The following is a 17,111-nucleotide window of genomic DNA, read 5'->3' as shown; positions in this document are numbered from 1 at the left end:
AAAGAGCAAGATAAAGTGTGAGATGAAACCCAGGGAAGCATAGATGGAAGAGCATAGAGGCAAAGACTCAAAATTCTTTGAGTCTTCAGTAGCAGGAAGCCTGAGACAACCAATGTGTCCACTGGACTCTGATGGGGAAGGGGAGCAATTAGGGAGGATAAGCCATGCAAATAACAAAGAACCTTTCTCGATGCAGTCACCTTCAAAGAGTCAGCTGACATCACTCTCTTGGTGGACAGCTCCACCAGTGTGGGGAGTCGGAACTTTGAGCTCACCAAGAAGTTTGTGAAGCGGCAGGCGGAGCGGTTCCTGACAGCGCACATGCCTTCGAAGGTCTCTGTGCGCGTCTCCGTCGTCCAGTACAGCGGCAAGACCCAGCAGAAACTAGAGGCACAGTTTCTGCAGAACTACACGGTGATCGCCGACGTGATTGATGGCATGGAGTTTATGAATGATGCCACAGATGTCAGTGCCGCCCTCCGGTATGTCACCAACCTGTACCGGCAGTCCTCCCGGGCCGGCGCCAAGAAAAGGGTACTGATCTTCTCAGATGGCAACTCTCAAGGGATCACGAGAAGTGACATAGAGAGGGCAGTGCAGGAGGCTCAGCGGGAGGACATTGAGATATACGTGCTGGCGGTAGGCAGCCAAGCCCACGAGTCCAACCTCCAGGTCCTTGTTACTGGGAAGACCACAGAGTACGATGTGGCCTATGGGGAGCGCCACCTCTTCCGAGTGCCTGACTACAACTCCCTGCTACGAGGCGTCTTCTACCAAACAGTCTCCAGGAAGATGGCTGTTGACTGAGCGGCAGGGAGGACCTCCCCCAGCCCAGAGGACAGGCTGTGTATGCTTTGCGTCTCTTAAAAATGAAAAAGTTAGCAATATTCTTGATGAACTTGTTTTTCTATATAAAGCCATAGTGCCAGAGTCTGTCTGTGCACAACCCCCTGCCCCTGCTTGGAGCTCCCTTTTCTTCCCCTTGGGTCTGAATTGCCTTCCCCAGCCTCTGAGTCCCCACAGCAGACAAACACAGGGGCAGCCTAGCTACTAGCCTTCAGAACACATACAGATCCCTGGGGTGAATTATGATGAGACGAAGACCACTAAGAACTTGCCCGGTTTTACAAGATTGATCACACACTTTACATACAAATTTTTGGTTTTCTTTATTCAAATTAAAGCTCTTTGCTTGCCCCATTCTCCAGGGACCGCACCAGTGCCATGTTTAAGGTTAAACTTTAAAGTGCCAACATCTCTCTGGCCAGTAGAGAGGTAGGATCATGGTCATGGCTGGCAGGTTTGTTTCACATCTCCTGCTTCAGTGGGGGACGAATGGGCTTTAAAACCATCCTCAGCATCTCGGTGCCGGAGATGGGTCCAAAGTGCAAACGGCTCTCAGTGCCATGGGTTAGACTCTGTTCAGCACATCCATTTCTCCCAGGGCAGTAGTGGAGGTGATGAAGCACAGCTGGCCCCCACGCACTCCCATCCATATCAATGGGATTCGACGGGGCATAAATCCAACCCCACTGGACCTTTTTACTTAAAAAGAGTTGGAGAATAACCAGAGGGGGAAACAGTGGAGGAACAAGGTAACAGTGCTCCTGTGCTAGCTAATCTCATTCCCACGTAACAAAGCTGGAAATCCCACCTGTGATCTTATGATCTGTTGTGTTCCAAAATATCCTCTGGAAAATCTGTCAAGGCACATTGTATTATATACTGATGCAGACTCCAGTGATGTCAATGGAAAGATTGCCATTAGCTTCATTGGGTTTGGGATCAGATATGGTAACAAACAAAGGTGCTACCCTCACCTGGGTGATATCTGCCCTATATGTTTACACAGTAATTGCCAAGACCACGCTGAAGACGTGGATTGGCTTGGAGAAGTTTCATTCAGTGTTCCCAGTGGTGCTCTTGCTATGAAGTCGTGCTTCGAAAAGGAAGGCCATTGATGATGCCAATGTTGCAGTCTGTTTTACTCTGTAACCAAGATTCATTTTACCAGTTAGTTTTATTTTATGCCTGTTTTACTGAAATGTCTCCACGTCAAGAGTTTGTCCAAATAAATGGTTTCCCACAGTCCTGTTTGCAGGCTGTCTGTGTGTAAATGGAACCCAGGGAGATGGACTTAGCTTGACAATTTCATACCTTGTGGAAGGAGCCACTGCATGGAAAGTGTGGCTAACTCCCAGTTCATCACACAAGAGCCTGTGGTGATCTGTGAGTCTCTACAGAGCTGCATGGGAACGCTGCATATGAATACAAGGGAAGGGAACCAGTGTTTATAGCTCACAAAAATGGTCTCTGTTGGATTTCCTGATTTCAGAAATGTGCCCAGTTCCATGTCCAAGGGATCTATTGGTCAATGTATTTCTTGCACATACAAATATTACATTAAAAGAACATTAAGGTTGCAGAGTTGAGCACTGAGGAAATGCTGGAATTAAGGTCCATCCATGCAACTTAAATTCGGCCCCCTTTCATGTATGCATTCTGATACAGTCCTTGATTCCAGTCACACAGTACTTTTCCACGGGCTCCCTGCCTCATTCAGGGCACAGGAGGGACAGTGCTCATTGTGTGAGCAGCTGTTCAATAGTTCGTTTTCTCACTGTTTAATGGGTGCCCCCAGATTTTGTTTCCTGCTGCCTAGTCAAACCCTGCTCCAGCGACAGAATTGATAATTACCGCCTGGGTTCATCACTACAGTGTCTGAGTGCTTCGCAAAGAGTAATGAGTTTAGCTCACCTGGGAATTGAGTGGGTATTAGCCCCATTTTAAGGAGGGGGAACTGAAGCACAGAGAGATTAAGGTCATAAGAGTCCACTGATTTGCGGTGCCCAACTTGCGGTGACCTGGGCCTTGCGGAAACAGTGGGAAAGATTTGAGAGACGAGGCTACAACACAAAGGCTTCCAAAGAGGCCTGAAGATCTGGACTCAGACTTTTTTCCTGTTTTAAAAGCCACCAATTCCCCCACTCCTGCAGAAGCAAATAAAATGACCCACTTCTTCCCATGCCCTCATCATGAATCAGTCAGCTGTAAACAGTTACCTTCTTTCCCTGGTTAGCCCTCCCCCTTCAACCTGCACCACACTTGCATAAGCATTTTGGAGCAAATTCCAAGCAATGCCCCACAGCAATACAGTGATATTTTGAGGCCTGCGATGCTTCCCCTACCACAGCTACAGCTGCTCCTCCATAGATTCACAGACTCTAAGGTCAGAAGGGACCATTGTGACCATCTAGTCCGACCTCCTGTACAGCACAGGCCAGAGACCTGCCCCAAACTAATTCCTAGAGCAGAGCTGGTAGAAAATAAAAAATCCAACCTTGATTTTAAAATTGTTAGTGCTGGAGAATCCACCACAACACTTGGTAAATTGTTCCAATAGCTAATTACTCTCCCTATTAAAAACTTACACCTTATTTCCAGTCTGAATTTGTCTAGCTTCAACTTCCAGACATGGGATCGTTTTATACTTTTCTCTACTAGACTGAAGAGCGCACTTATTTATTCACGTTCAGCTGATTATCCACCACAGCACACCTCACCCCAAACCTTTTTCAGAGTCACTACTTCCCAGGGTACTGTCCCTCATCCTGTAAGTATGGCCGACATTCTTTGTTCCCAGAAGTATGCATTTACCTTTTGCCATATTAAAGCACATATTATTTGCTTACGCCCAATTTATCAAGCGATCCAGAGTGATTGGAATCAGCAACACTTCATTCTTTGCCACTCCCCCAATTCTTGTGTCATCTGAAAACTTTGTCAGGGATGATTTTATGTTTCCTTCAGGTCATTGATAAAGATGTTAAATAGTGTAGGGCAAGAACTGATCTCTGCAGCATCCCTCTGGAAACAGACCTGCTTGATGACGATTCCCCATGTACAGTTACATGTTGAGAGCTATCAGGCAGCCAGTTTTTAATCCATTTACTGTGTGCCATGTTAATTTTACATCATTCCAGTTTTTTACTAAACATGTCATATGGTACCATGTCCAATGCCTTACAGAAGTCTATTAGGTCATCACTATTACCTTTATCAACCAAACTTGCAATCTCATCAAAAACGCTATCCAGTTAGTTTGACAGAATCTATTTTCCATAAACTCGTGTTTAAAGGAGAAAAGGTGGGGGAGTTGCATTATATGTACGGGAGCAGTATGACTGCTCAGAGCTCTGGTATGAAACTGCAGAAAAACCTGAGAGTCTCTGGATTAAGTTTAGAAGTGTGAGCAACAAGGTGATGTCGTGGTGGGAGTCTGCTATAGACCACCGGACCAGGGGGATGAGGTGGACGAGGCTTTCTTCAGGCAACTAACAGAAGTTACTAGATCACAGGCCCTGGTTCTCATGAGAGATTTCAATCACCCTGATATCTTCTGGGAGAGCAATACAGCGGTACACAGACAATCCAGGAAGTTTTTGGAGAGTGTAGGGGACAATTTCCTGGTGCAAGTGCTGGAGGAACCAACTAGGGGCAGAGCTCTTCTTGACCTGCTGCTCACAAACCGGGAAGAATTAGTAGGGGAAGCAAAAGTGGAGGGGAACCTGGGAGGCAGTGACCACTAGATGGTCGAGTTCAGGATCCTGACACAAGGAAGAAAGGAGAGCAGCAGAATACGGACCCTGGACTTCAGAAAAGCAGACTTTGACTCCCGCAGGGAACTGATGGGCAGGAGAATAACATGAGAGGGAAAATAACATGAGAGGGAAAGGAGTCTAGGAGAGCTGGCTGTATTTTAAAGAACCCTTATTGAGGGTGCAGGAACAAACCATCCCGATGTGTAGAAAGAATAGTAAATATGGCAGGCGACCGGCTTGGCTTAATAGTGAAATCCTTGCTGATCTTAAACACAAAAAAGAAGCTTACAAGAAGTGGAAGATTGGACAAATGACCAGGGAGGAGTATAAAAATATTGCTCAGACATGCAGGAGTGAAATCAGGAAGGCCAAATCACACTTGGAGTTGCAGCTAGCAAGGGATGTTAAGAGTAACAAGAAGGGTTTCTACAGGTATGTTAGCAACAAGAAGAAGGTCAAGGAAAGCGTGGGCCCCTTACTGAATGAGGGAGGCAACCTAGTGACAGAGGATGTGGAAAAAGCTAATGTACTCAATGCTTTTTTTGCCTCTGTCTTCACGAACAAGGTCAACTCCCAGACTACTGCACTGGGCAGCACAGCATGGGGAGGAGGGGACCAGCCCTCTGTGGAGAAAGAAGTGGTTCGGGACTATTTAGAAAAGCTGGATGAGCACAAGTCCATGGGGCCGGATGCTCTGCATCCGAGAGTGCTAAAGGAGTTGGCGGATGTGATTGCAGAGCCATTGGCCATTATCTTTGAAAACTCATGGGGATCGGGGGAGGTCCCGGATGACTGGAAAAAGGCTAATGTAGTGCCCATCTTTAAAAAAGAGAAGAAAGAGGATCCAGGGAACTACAGGCCAGTCAGCCTCACCTCAATCCCTGGAAAAATCATGGAGCAGGTCCTCAAGGAATCAATTCTGAAGCACTTAGAGGAGAGGAAAGTGATCAGGAACAGTCAGCATGGATTCACCAAGGGCAAGTCATGCCTGACTAATCTAATTACCTTCTATGAAGAGATAACTGGCTCTGTGGATGAGGGGAAAGTAGTGGACATGTTATTCCTTGACTTTAGCAAAGCTTTTGACACGGTCTCCCACAGTATTCTTGCCACCAGGTTAAAGAAGTATGGGCTGGATGAATGGACTATATGGTGGATAGAAAGCTGGCTAGATCGTCAGGCTCAGTGGGTAGTGATCAACAGCTCCATGTCTAGTTGGCAGCCGGTATCAAGTGGAGTGCTCCAAGGGTCGGTCCTCGGGCCGGTTTTGTTCAATATCTTCATTAATGATCTGGAGGATGGCGTGGATTGCACCCTCAGCAAGTTTCCAGATGACACTAAACTGGGAGGAGAGGTAGATACGCCAGAGGGTAGGGATAGGATACAGAGGGCCCTAGACAAATTAGAGGATTGGGCCAAAATAAATCTGATGAGGTTCAACAAGGACAAGTGCAGAGTCCTGCACTTAGGATAGAAGAATCCCATGCACTGCTGCAGACTAGGGACCGAATGGCTCGGCAGCAGTTCTGCAGAAAAGGACCTAGGGGTTACAGTAGATGAGAAGCTGGATATGAGTCAACAGTGTGCCCTTGTTGCCAAGAAGGCTAACGGCATTTTGGGCTGTATAAGTAGGGGCATTGCCAGCAGATCAAGGGACGTGATCGTTCCCCTCTATTTAGCATTGTTGAGGCCTCATCTGGAGTACTGTGTCCAATTTTGGGCCCCACACTACAAGAAGGATGTGGAAAAATTAAAAAGAGTCCAGCAGAGGGCAACAAAAATGATCAGGGGGCTGGAGCACATGACTTATGAAGAGAGGCTGAGGGAACTGGGATTGTTTAGTCTGCAGAAGAGAAGAATGAGGGGGGATTTGATAGCTGCTTTCAACTACCTGAAAGGGGGTTCCAAAGTTGATGGATCTAGACTGTTCTCAGTGGTACCAGATGACAGAACAAGGAGTAATTGTCTCAAGTTGCAGTGCGGGAGGTTTAGGTTGGATATTAGGAAAAACTTTTTCACTAGGAGGGTGGTGAAACACTGGAATGGGTTACCTAGGGAGGTGGTGGAATCTCCATCCTTAGAGGTTTTTAAGGTGAGGCTTGACAAAGCCCTGGCTGGGATGATTTAGTTGGTGTTGGTCCTGCTTTGAGCAGGGGGTTGGACTAGATGACCTCCTGAGGTCTCTTCCAACCCTGATATTTTACGATTCTATGACAACAACATTCCAGTCATGGGAGTTGTCCCACCACCTTTCACTAGCACCAACTAGATCCAATTTATGCAACTTATCGAATGAGCAATTCCAGTTCCGAAGTGTGATCCTCACCTGCTTCCATTTGGGACTGTCTGGTAGTGGATCTGACTGCACTGGGAGCTGGGAGCACCCAGCCCCTCTGAAAATCAGCTCGCTGCTATTTAGATGCCTAAATGTAGAGGCAGGTATCCTGAGTTTGTGTCCAAACTGGCCTCCCCAGTCATGGTGGAGTTGGGGCCGGGCAGACACGCTGTCCCAGTGTATGTCTACACTACGAAATTAGGTCGAATTTATAGAAGTCAGTTTTGTAGAAAACGTTTTTATACAGTCGATTGTGTGTCCCCACACAAATGCTCTAAGTGCATGTAGTCAGCGGAGTGTGTCCACAGTACCGAGGCAACCGTTGACTTCCGGAGCATTGCACTGTGAGTAGCTATCCCACAGTTCCCGCAGTCTCCACCACCCATTTGAATTCTGGGTAGAAATCCCAATGCCTGATGGGGCTAAAACATTGTCACGGGTGGTTCTGGGTACATATCGTCAGGCCCCTGTTCCCTCCCTCCCTCCATGAAAGCAAGGGCAGACAATCGTTTTGCGCCTTTTTTCTTGAGTTACCTGTGCAGACGCCATACCACGGCAAGCATGGAGCCCACTCAGCTAACCGTCACCGTAGGTCTCCTGGGCGCTGGCAGACGTGGTACTGCATTGCTACACAGCAGCAGTTTATTGCCTTTTGGCAGCAGACAGTGCAGTATGACTGGTAGCCATCATCGACGTAGTCCTGGGTGCTCTTTTAACCGACCTCGATGAGGTCGGGGCGCCTGGACAAACATAGGAGTGACTCAGCCAGGTCATTTCCCTTTTAAGTTTCATCTCATGGAGATTCAGTCCTACCAGCTGTGCTCTGTCTTTTAATCAGCAGCCAGCAGAAGACGATGGCAGGCAGTCATACTGCACCGTCTTCTGCCAAGCACCCAGGAGATGATGATGGCTAGCGGTGGTACTGCACAGTCTGCTGCCAGCAAGATGTATAAAGATAGATGAAGTGGCTCAAAACAAGAAATAGACCAGATTTGTTTTGTATTCATTTTCTCCTCCCTCCCTCCATGAAATCAACGGCCTGCTAAACCCAGGTTTGAGTTCTATCCTTGAGGGGGCTATTCTGTTTCTCACAAAGCCACCCCCTTTGATTTTAATTCCCTGTAAGCCATGTCGTCAGTCGCCCCTCCCTCCGTCAGGGCAGTGGCAGACAATCGTTCCGCACCTTTTTTCTGTGCAGACACCATACCACGGCAAGCATGGAGCCCGCTCAGATCACTTTGGCAATTAGGAGCACATTAAACACCACACGCATTATCCAGAAGTATATGCAGCACCAGAACCTGGCAAAGCGAAACCGGGCGAGTAGGCGATGTCAGCACAGTGATGAGAGTGATGAGGACATGGACACAGACTTCTCTCAAAGCATGGGCCCTGGCAATGCAGGCATCATGGTGCTAATGGGGCAGGTTCATGCGGTGGAACGCCGATTCTGGGCTCGGGAAACAAGCACAGACTGGTGGCACCGCATAGTGTTGCAGGTCTGGGACGATTCCCAGTGGCTGCGAAACTTTCGCATGCGTAAGGGCACTTTCATGGAACTTTGTGACTTGCTTTCCCCTGCCCTGAGGTGCCAGAATACCAAGATGAGAGCAGCCCTCACAGTTGAGAAGCGAGTGGCGATAGCTCTGTGGAAGCTTGCAACGCCAGACAGCTACCGGTCAGTCGGGAATCAATTTGGAATGGGCAAATCTACTGTGGGGGCTGCTGTGATGCAAGTAGCCAACGCAATCAAAGATCTGCTGATATCAAGGGTAGTAACCCTAAGAAATGTGCAGGTCATAGTGGATGGCTTTGCTGCAATGGGATTCCCTAACTGTGGTGGGGCCATAGACGGAACCTATATCCCTATCTTGGCACTGGAGCACCAAGCCGGCGAGTACATAAACCGCAAGGGGTACTTTTCAGTAGTGCTGCAAGCTCTGGTGGATCACAAGGGACGTTTCACCAACATCAACGTGGGATGGCCGGGAAAGGTACATGATGCTCGCATCTTCAGGAACTCTGGTCTGTTTCAACAGCTGCAAGAAGGGACTTTATTCCCAGACCAGAAAATAACCGTTGGGGATGTTGAAATGCCTATAGTTATTCTTGGGGACCCAGCCTACCCCTTAATGCCATGGCTCATGAAGCCGTATACAGGCAGCCTGGACAGTAGTCAGGAGCTGTTCAACTACAGGCTGAGCAAGTGCAGAATGGTGGTAGAATGTGCATTTGGACGTTTAAAAGCGCGCTGGTGCAGTTTACTGACTCGGTTAGACCTCAGCGAAACCAATATTCCCACTGTTATTACTGCTTGCTGTGCGCTCCACAGTATCTGTGAGAGTAAGGGGGAGACGTTTATGGCGGGGTGGGAGGTTGAGACACCAGGGCGGTTAGAAGAGCACAGGAGGGTGCGGTGCGCATCAGAGAAGCTTTGAAAACTAGTTTCATGACTGGCCAGGCTACGGTGTGAAAGTTCTGTTTGTTTCTCCTTGATGAAACCCCCCCGCCCCTTGGTTCACTCTACTTCCTTGTAAGCTAACCACCCTCCCCTCCTCCCTTCAATCACCGCTTGCAGAGGCAATAAAGTCATTGTTGCTTCACATTCGTGCATTCTTTATTCATTCATCACACAAATAGGGGGATAACTACCAAGGTAGCCCAGGAGGGGTGGTGAAGGAGAGAAGTACCAGGAGGGGTGGTGGAGGAGGGAAGGACAAGGCCACACAGCACTTTAAAAGTTTAAAACTTTAAAACTTATTGAATGCCAGCCTTCTGTTGCTTGGGCAATCCTCTGGGGTGGAGTGGCTGGGTGGCCGGAGGCCCCACCACCACATTCTTGGGCATCTGGGTGAGGAGGCTATGAAACTTGGGGAGGAGGGCGGTTGGTTACACAGGGGCTGTAGCGGCGGTCTGTGCTCCTGCTGCCTTTCCTGCAGCTCAACCATAGGCTGGAGCATATTAGTTTGATCCTCCAGCAGCCTCAGCATTGCATCCTGCCTCCTCTCATCATGCTGCCACCACCTTTCAGCTTCAGCCCTCTCTTCAGCCTGCCACTCACTCTCTTCAGCCCGCCACCTCTCCTCCTGGTCATTTTGTGCTTTTCTGACATTGACTGCCTCCACGCATTCGTCTGTGCCCTGTCAGTGCGGGAGGATAGCATAAGTTCAGAGAACATTTCATCGCGAGTGCGTTTTTTTCGCCTTCAAATCTTCACTAGCCTCTGGGAAGGAGAAGATCCTGTGATCCTTGAAACACATTCAGCTGATGGAGAAAAAAAAAGGGACAGTGATATTTAAAAAGACACATTTTATAGAACAATGGGTACACTCTTTCACGGTAAACCTTGCTGTTAACATTACATACATAGCACATGTGCTTTCGTTCTAAGGTTGCATTTTGCCTTCCCCCACCGCATGGCTAGCCCCTCATCCCTCCCCCCTCCCCGTGGCTAACTGCGGGGAACATTTCTGTTCAGCCACAGGCAAACAGCCCAGCAGTAACGAGCACCTCTGAATGTCCCCTTAAGAAAAGCATGCTATTTCAACCAGGTGACCATGAATAATATCACTCTCCTGAGGATAACAGAGAGATAAAGAACGGATGTTGTTTAAACGCCAGCAAACATACACTGCAATGCTTTGTTCTACAATGATTCCTGAATACATGCTACTGGCCTGGAGTGGTAAAGTGTCCTACCATGGTGGATGGAATAAGGCTGCCCTCCCCAGAAACCTTTTGCAAAGGCTTTGGGAGTACATCCAGGAGAGCCACGAATGCCAGGGCAAATTAATCATTAAACATGCTTGCTTTTAAACCATGTATAGTATTTTAAAAGGTATACTCACCAGAGGTCCCTTCTCCACCTGGTGGGTCCGGGAGGCAGCCTTGGGTGGGTTCGGGGGGTACTGGCTCCAGGTCCAGGGTGAGAAACAGTTCCTGGCTGTCGGGAAAACCGGTTTCTCTGCTTGCTTGCTGTGAGCTATCTACAACCTCATCATCATCATCATCTTCCTCGTCCCCAAAACCTGCTTCCGTGTTGCCTCCATCTCCATTGAAGGAGTCAAACAACACGGCTGGGGTAGTGGTGGCTGAACCCCCTAAAATGGCATGCAGCTCATCATAGAAGCAGCATGTTTTGGGCTCTGACCCGGAGCGGCCGTTCGCCTCTCTGGTTTTCTGATAGGCTTGCCTCAGCTCCTTAAGTTTCATGCGGCACTGCTTTGGGTCCCTGTTATGGCCTCTGTCCTTCATGCCCTGGGAGATTTTGACAAATGTTTTGGCATTTCGAAAACTGGAACGGAGTTCTGATAGCACGGATTCCTCTCCCCATACAGCGATCAGATCCCATACCTCCCGTTCGGTCCATGCTGGAGCTCTTTTGCGATTCTGGGACTCCATCATGGTCACCTCTGCTGATGAGCTCTGCATGGTCACCTGCAGCTTGCTACGCTGGCCAAACAGGAAATTGAAATTCAAAAGTTTGCGGGCCTTTTCCTGTCTACCTGGCCAGTGCATCTGAGTTGAGAGTCCTGTCCAGAGCGGTCACAATGGAGCACTCTGGGATAGCTCCCAGAGACCAATACCATCAAATTGTGTCCACAGTACCCCAAATTCAACCCAGCAAGGCCAATTTCAGCGCTAATCCCCTTGTCGGGGGTGGAGTAAGGAAATCAATTTTAAGAACCCTTTAAGTCGAAAAAAAGGGCTTCGTTGTGTGGACGGGTGCAGGGTTAAATCAATTTAACGCTGCTAAATTCGACCTCAACTCCTAGTGTAGACCAAGGCTAAGTGACCCCGGGCTCAGACTCAAGCCGATTAACCGGAGATTAGGAGTCACACCCACATTGCTATTTGTAGTGCTCTAGACCTCAGGTGTCTAGCGGTGAGGCTCAATCCCAGCGGCCGGGCAGACATACCCATAGGTTTTGAGGCCCGAAGGGACCATTTCATCTGAGCTCTGCTGAGCAGAGGCCAGGAAATGGCACCAGTGAATTCCTGCATCAAGCCCATGACGTCTGTTTGAGCTAAAGCTCTTTTTAAGGAAGACATCCAGTCTTGGTTTACCAAACAAAGGCCCCCCCAATTTTCACTTCTGGCATGAGAACCTCCGCTGAGGTAAGGGGGAGTCCGTGCCCCAGGACACATTAACTTGGAACATCACTGAAGTTCAAGGGGGTCTCATTTTTATTAGAGTTGGTTGAAAAATAGAAATTTTCCCCGTGAAAAATGTCACAAAAGCCACATTTTCTGACAAAAAATATTTGGTTCAGAGACATTGCCTATCTGTAATTTTCATTCCCAGTCTCTCACTGTAATATGTATTTTGTGCCTTTTGTTCATCTTTGGGCCATTTGCATAACAGCCAGTCCAGAGGAGGTCTGTGCCCCGGAGGCAGGGTGAACCCATAAATGCTGGGCATTTCCTGTCCCCATTTCTGCACTCGGTCAGTGCTGTCATTTCGTTCTGCATTTAACTTCCTGTCCAAGGAAGGTTCAAGCCCCTGCAGGCCTGTTTTGTTAATTCTCAGTTGCCATGCATATGTACAGCAGGGCTGGGGGAGGGAGGTGTTCGATAACAAAGACAGACTTTGGCCCACTTCTCAGCCTTTTACTGTAACTTTCCTTGTTTGAGGCTAGTGCTGCTCCGTGTCCTTGAGCCGCTCCTTGCCCACAGGCGATAGGGGGTGTCGGTGTGAGCAGTGCTGAGCTCTGCTGGTTAGGCCGGGCTGGTGGGGAGAGAAGTCGAGTTGGCATTGCTGAACACACTTTGTAAGGAAGGCTGTAGGAACATTCACTGCACAGCTGAATTCCTAAAGGGCAGATGGACACATACAAAGCAGCTAATCACCCTCTGATGAGGAGTTCAACCAACACAAGGCCGAAAACAGGGGCTCTCAAACCGGGGCTCAGGACCCCTCATGGGGTCATGAGGTTATTACATGGGGGTTCATGAGCTGCCAGCCTCCACCCCAAACCCTGCTTTGCCTCCAGCGTTTATAATGGTGTTAAATATGTTAAAAAGTGTTTTTAATATATGAGGGGGGTCGCACTCAGAGGCTTGCTATGTGAAAGGGGTCACCAGTACAAAAGTTTGAGAACCACTGGCCTAAAGGAGTAAATTAGGCCAATTAAGTTTTGGAGGAAACCCAGGGAGTGCTAGGTCCTAATTGCTGATGAAGTCCAGCTGGAGAAGGAGGCAGTTAGTAGGCTGCAGGGAGGAAACCAGCAGTCATATTCCCTGATGCAGGAAGCTGTAATGATGGAATAAGAAGCAGCCCAGGGAAGTGGCAGGGAGGGCTGAGAGAGTAAAAGCCCAGAGCTGCTGGATCGAGGGTCCCCAGACTGGAGCCTGGTGTGGAGGGCGAGCCTGGGTTCCCCTACAAGTCACTGCTGAAGTGACACACTAGAGAGAGCCCAGTTGGGGACAGCTAGAAGCAGTCTGGAAGCAGACTTTGGTGCTACCCTAGAAGTGGGGAGAACTTTAATGAGACTTAGCCAGAGGGCTCATCCAGGATGAGAAAAGGGCTGCCATTCCCGGCTCCTGAGAAGCCATGGAGTGAGTGAGTGGAACCATGGGCTGAGTAACTGCTGGAAGGGGTGTCAGACCAGGTAGCAGAGCTAATTCCCCAGACAAACCACAAGAAGGCGCCACTGAGCAGTGAGTAAAGCAGACCCTGCTGCACACCCGTGCAAATGGGTAACTCATCAACTGGCAAAATAACCATCAGGATTAACCCAGTAACATGCAAATGCAGATATGTCACTTCTCCCCTTTTCAGAACATATCCCCCAAAGGGATGAAAGACACCAATCCACAGATATGCCTGTCCTCCCTGTGAGGCTCACTTGTTCCCCAGCATGCTAGATTGTCACACATGTGGACAGGATTGTTCTGTCAGATAATAACAGCTGAGATCTCTACGTTTCTTAAAGTAAATTGTCTCTTTATTAAAAGAATTATGTACAGAGGTGCTGCAGCTGTAGCTGGCATTCCAGCCATGCTCACACAGACTGATATCTTGGTTGCACTCCAAACTCTCGCCTGCTGCAACCCATGTTCCTCCTTCCAAGGCCCATGCAGGTTCTACATCTTTCTTTTTAATAAGTGTTGTTGTCATTGGCATGTTTCTTGTGCAAGCGTTTGCTGATGTGTTGGGGCAGAGGCCAGAAGTAGATAGCCCATTACAAGGACAAGCCCTTTAGTGCCAGCCTGTTGAGGCCTATCAAGCCTCAGTCCTTCAAGTGTGCTGTCTTCAAACCAGTCTCCCACACCTTGTTGTGTTATCACTGTTAGTGGGGGGACTTACTGCCTGCCTTCATTCTGTTGGGTGAGGATCAGCAGGAGGGTCTGGGTATGAGGGGGTGTCAGGGTTCCTTCCCCACTCTGAACTCTAGGGTGCAGATGTGGGGACCCGCATGAAAGATCCTCTAAGCTTATTTCTACCAACTTAGGTTAAAAACTTCCCCAAGGCACAAAGTTTTTGCCCTTGGATTAGGTAAAACACTGCCACCACCAAGTGATTTAACAAACAATCAGGGAAAGGACCACTTGGAGTTCCTATTTCCCCAAAATATCCCCCTGAACCCTGTGACGATGTAACGCAGCAGGGAGAGGGAAGAGTTGACCTGGGAATGTGCCCTGGGGATGGGAGACCTGAGAGCCTGTCACCTGAGCCAGGAGGGGGAGGTAACACCTCTGCCCAGGAATGTGAACAGAGGCTGCAGCAGGGAGCCTGCTGGGGGGGGGGTTAGTTTCAGTTTGGGGCTGGGTGGAGAAACGCAGGGAACCCCAGGGCTGGGGTCTAAGCTCCCTGCTCCCCCAGAAGGACAGGACTGAGGGGTCCTGGGTGTCCCCACAAGCTCTGTTTTGGACTGTGTTCCGGTTGTCCAATAAACCTTCTGTTTTACTGGCTGGCTGAGAGTTGCAGTGAATCCCAGGAAGAGGGGTGCAGGGCCTGGACTCCCCCACACTCCATGACAAGCCCTTACACCCCCTTTCCTGGGGAGGCTTGAGAATAAACAAGATGAGCACAGACCAGCCTTGGATTTTTAAGACCCCCAAAAAACCAATCAGATTCTTAAAAACCAGATCTTTATTAGAAGAACAAAAAAAGATAAGAGAACAACTTTGTAAGATCAGAATGGAAGATAATCTTACAGGGTAATCAGATTCAAAACATAGAGAATCCCTCTAGGCAAAACCTTAAGTTATAAAAAGACACAAAAACAGGAATCTACATTCCATTCAGCACAGTGAATTTCACAAGCCAAAACAAAGAAAACCTAACACATTTTCTAGCTAGATTACTTACTAACTTTACAGGAGTTGGAGGGCTTGCATCCTTGATCTGTTCCTGGCAAAGGTATCACACAGACAGACAAAAGCCTTTCCCCCCGCCTCCAGATTTGAAAGTATCTTGTCCCATCATTGGTCATTTTGGGTCAGGTGCCAGCCAGGTTAACTGAGCTTCTTAACCCTCTACAGGTAAAAGGACTTTGCCTCTGGCCAGGAGGGATTTTATAGCACTGTATAAAGAAAGGTGGTTACCCTTCCCTTTATATTTATGATGGTCTGGATGTGTGGGGGTTGGGTGGATGTGAGAGAAGGTCCCTGTACAGTGATCCCTCCTCCTTCAGCTGAGAAGAGATGGGTGCAGGAAACATGGGGTAGGGGGACAGTTTGCAGAGCTTCCTACAGTTGGAGGAGAAATCTAGGGGTGGGTCTGACACAGCCCCAGATGCCATGCGGGGAAGAGGAAGTCCCATCCTCCCCAGCCCAGCCGGGACTAGCAGAAAAAGTTTTCTCCAGTCCCGCCCCCTGCGCCACAGTGATTTACCTCTCTGCTGGCTGCCCTGGGCACCCGAAACATACTTCTGAGGAGGATCGTATGACTACTCTTGTGGGTTCCCTTTGCTTCCCCGTCAGAAAGTCATTTTTCTGCAGGGAAGCAAAGAAATCTGCGGAGGGACATAAATTCTGCACATGCACAGTGGCACAGAATTCCCCCAGGAGTAACCTGCAGCCAGCATTCTAGCCATGTGCACACAGACTGATTTCCTGGTGCTTCCTCCACACTCTTCCCTCCTGCAAGCTGTGCTCACCCCTCTGAGTTCCACGCTGGTTGCTCCATCCAACATGCCAGCGTGTCATACACACAAGGCTGGGATTGCTGTGGATGGCATGTTGATGAGTTCCAGGCACGCTACATGTATGTGCAAACAACAGCACTTTATTCTCAGAAACAGCAGCATCGGCTGCCAGTTCCCCAGTCCCACTCCAGCCCCTTTTGGGTGCTCTGGAGATGCAAAGGGCCCAGGAAGCTAGTATAACATGTCAGCTGGGAATTCTCTGGCCTGGAAGAATGCCTGGGTGGTTGGTGGTCAGCTAGCACTGGCTCTACACCACCCGCTTCCCCCAGGCTCAAGCATAAGAGGCGCGTCAGGGTGTGGCTGTGGGGAAGGGGATGTGTCCCTGGGGCTACAGCCAGCTGGCAGAGTGTAGAACAGCTCCCAGCGCCAGGAGCTGCCAGTGTCTGCTGTGGCTCTTCTCCATCCCCAGGCATGCCTGTCTTGTGCCCCATATCTATTACACAGGCAATCCCCCGGGTGGAGCCCAGCTCATACGAACAGCCCCAGTGCGCGGATCAGATTGCAGGATCGGGGCCCAGTGAGTTCCTACAGGTTCTAACCATGAGCAGTGTCTCCCTTGGACAGGAAACTTGTGATTTAGGAGCAATCACATGCCTTTGAGCAAAGCATACCAAGAGAGTTAGATTGTATTTCCACCAGGGATTGATAAGTAAGGCTCCAATTTATTCCAGTAAACTAGTACACAAGAAGCCATAGTTCCATCTGCTTACAGTCCCAATTGGACAAAACTTCCAGTCTCATCAGTTGTTGTGGTAAATGATTACAGGAAATGCTGTGTTTTCATGTTCCCCATGAAATGCTTGTATTTAGCTTCCAAGTGACTGGGACTTGCAATATGTAGGCCAGAAAAACACAGCTGGAGAAATTTTTCTGAATATTATCATTAGCAAAGAGAGAGAAATCATGATGGGACATCAGGATAATTCAGTCACATCGTATCCTTCACATCATGTTTCTGGAGATTTTTTTTTTCCTGGCAAAAGGACACTTTTGTCTGTTGTAACATTTAGTTCAGAATTATTC

General features: G+C 48.8%; 1 protein-coding gene across 1 annotated transcript in view; it reads left to right on the top strand.

Annotated features, from left to right (window-relative positions):
- The window catches only part of COL6A1 (collagen type VI alpha 1 chain), a 69,386-nt gene extending 67,276 nt beyond the window's left edge, over window positions 1-2,110 (top strand). Inside the window, exon 35 of the mRNA XM_074968228.1 lies at window positions 197-2,110. Coding sequence (XP_074824329.1) covers window positions 197-807 — 611 coding nt within the window. The 3' untranslated portion in view covers window positions 808-2,110. The remainder of the gene's footprint in view (window positions 1-196) is intronic.
- The last annotated feature ends 15,001 nt before the right edge of the window (window positions 2,111-17,111 follow it).

Source organism: Natator depressus, chromosome 11 (assembly GCF_965152275.1).
Source record: "Natator depressus isolate rNatDep1 chromosome 11, rNatDep2.hap1, whole genome shotgun sequence".
NCBI classification, from domain to species: domain Eukaryota; kingdom Metazoa; phylum Chordata; order Testudines; family Cheloniidae; genus Natator; species Natator depressus.
The sequence above is the reverse complement of the archived record's forward strand: the minus strand, read 5'-3'. Positions and strand labels throughout refer to the sequence as shown.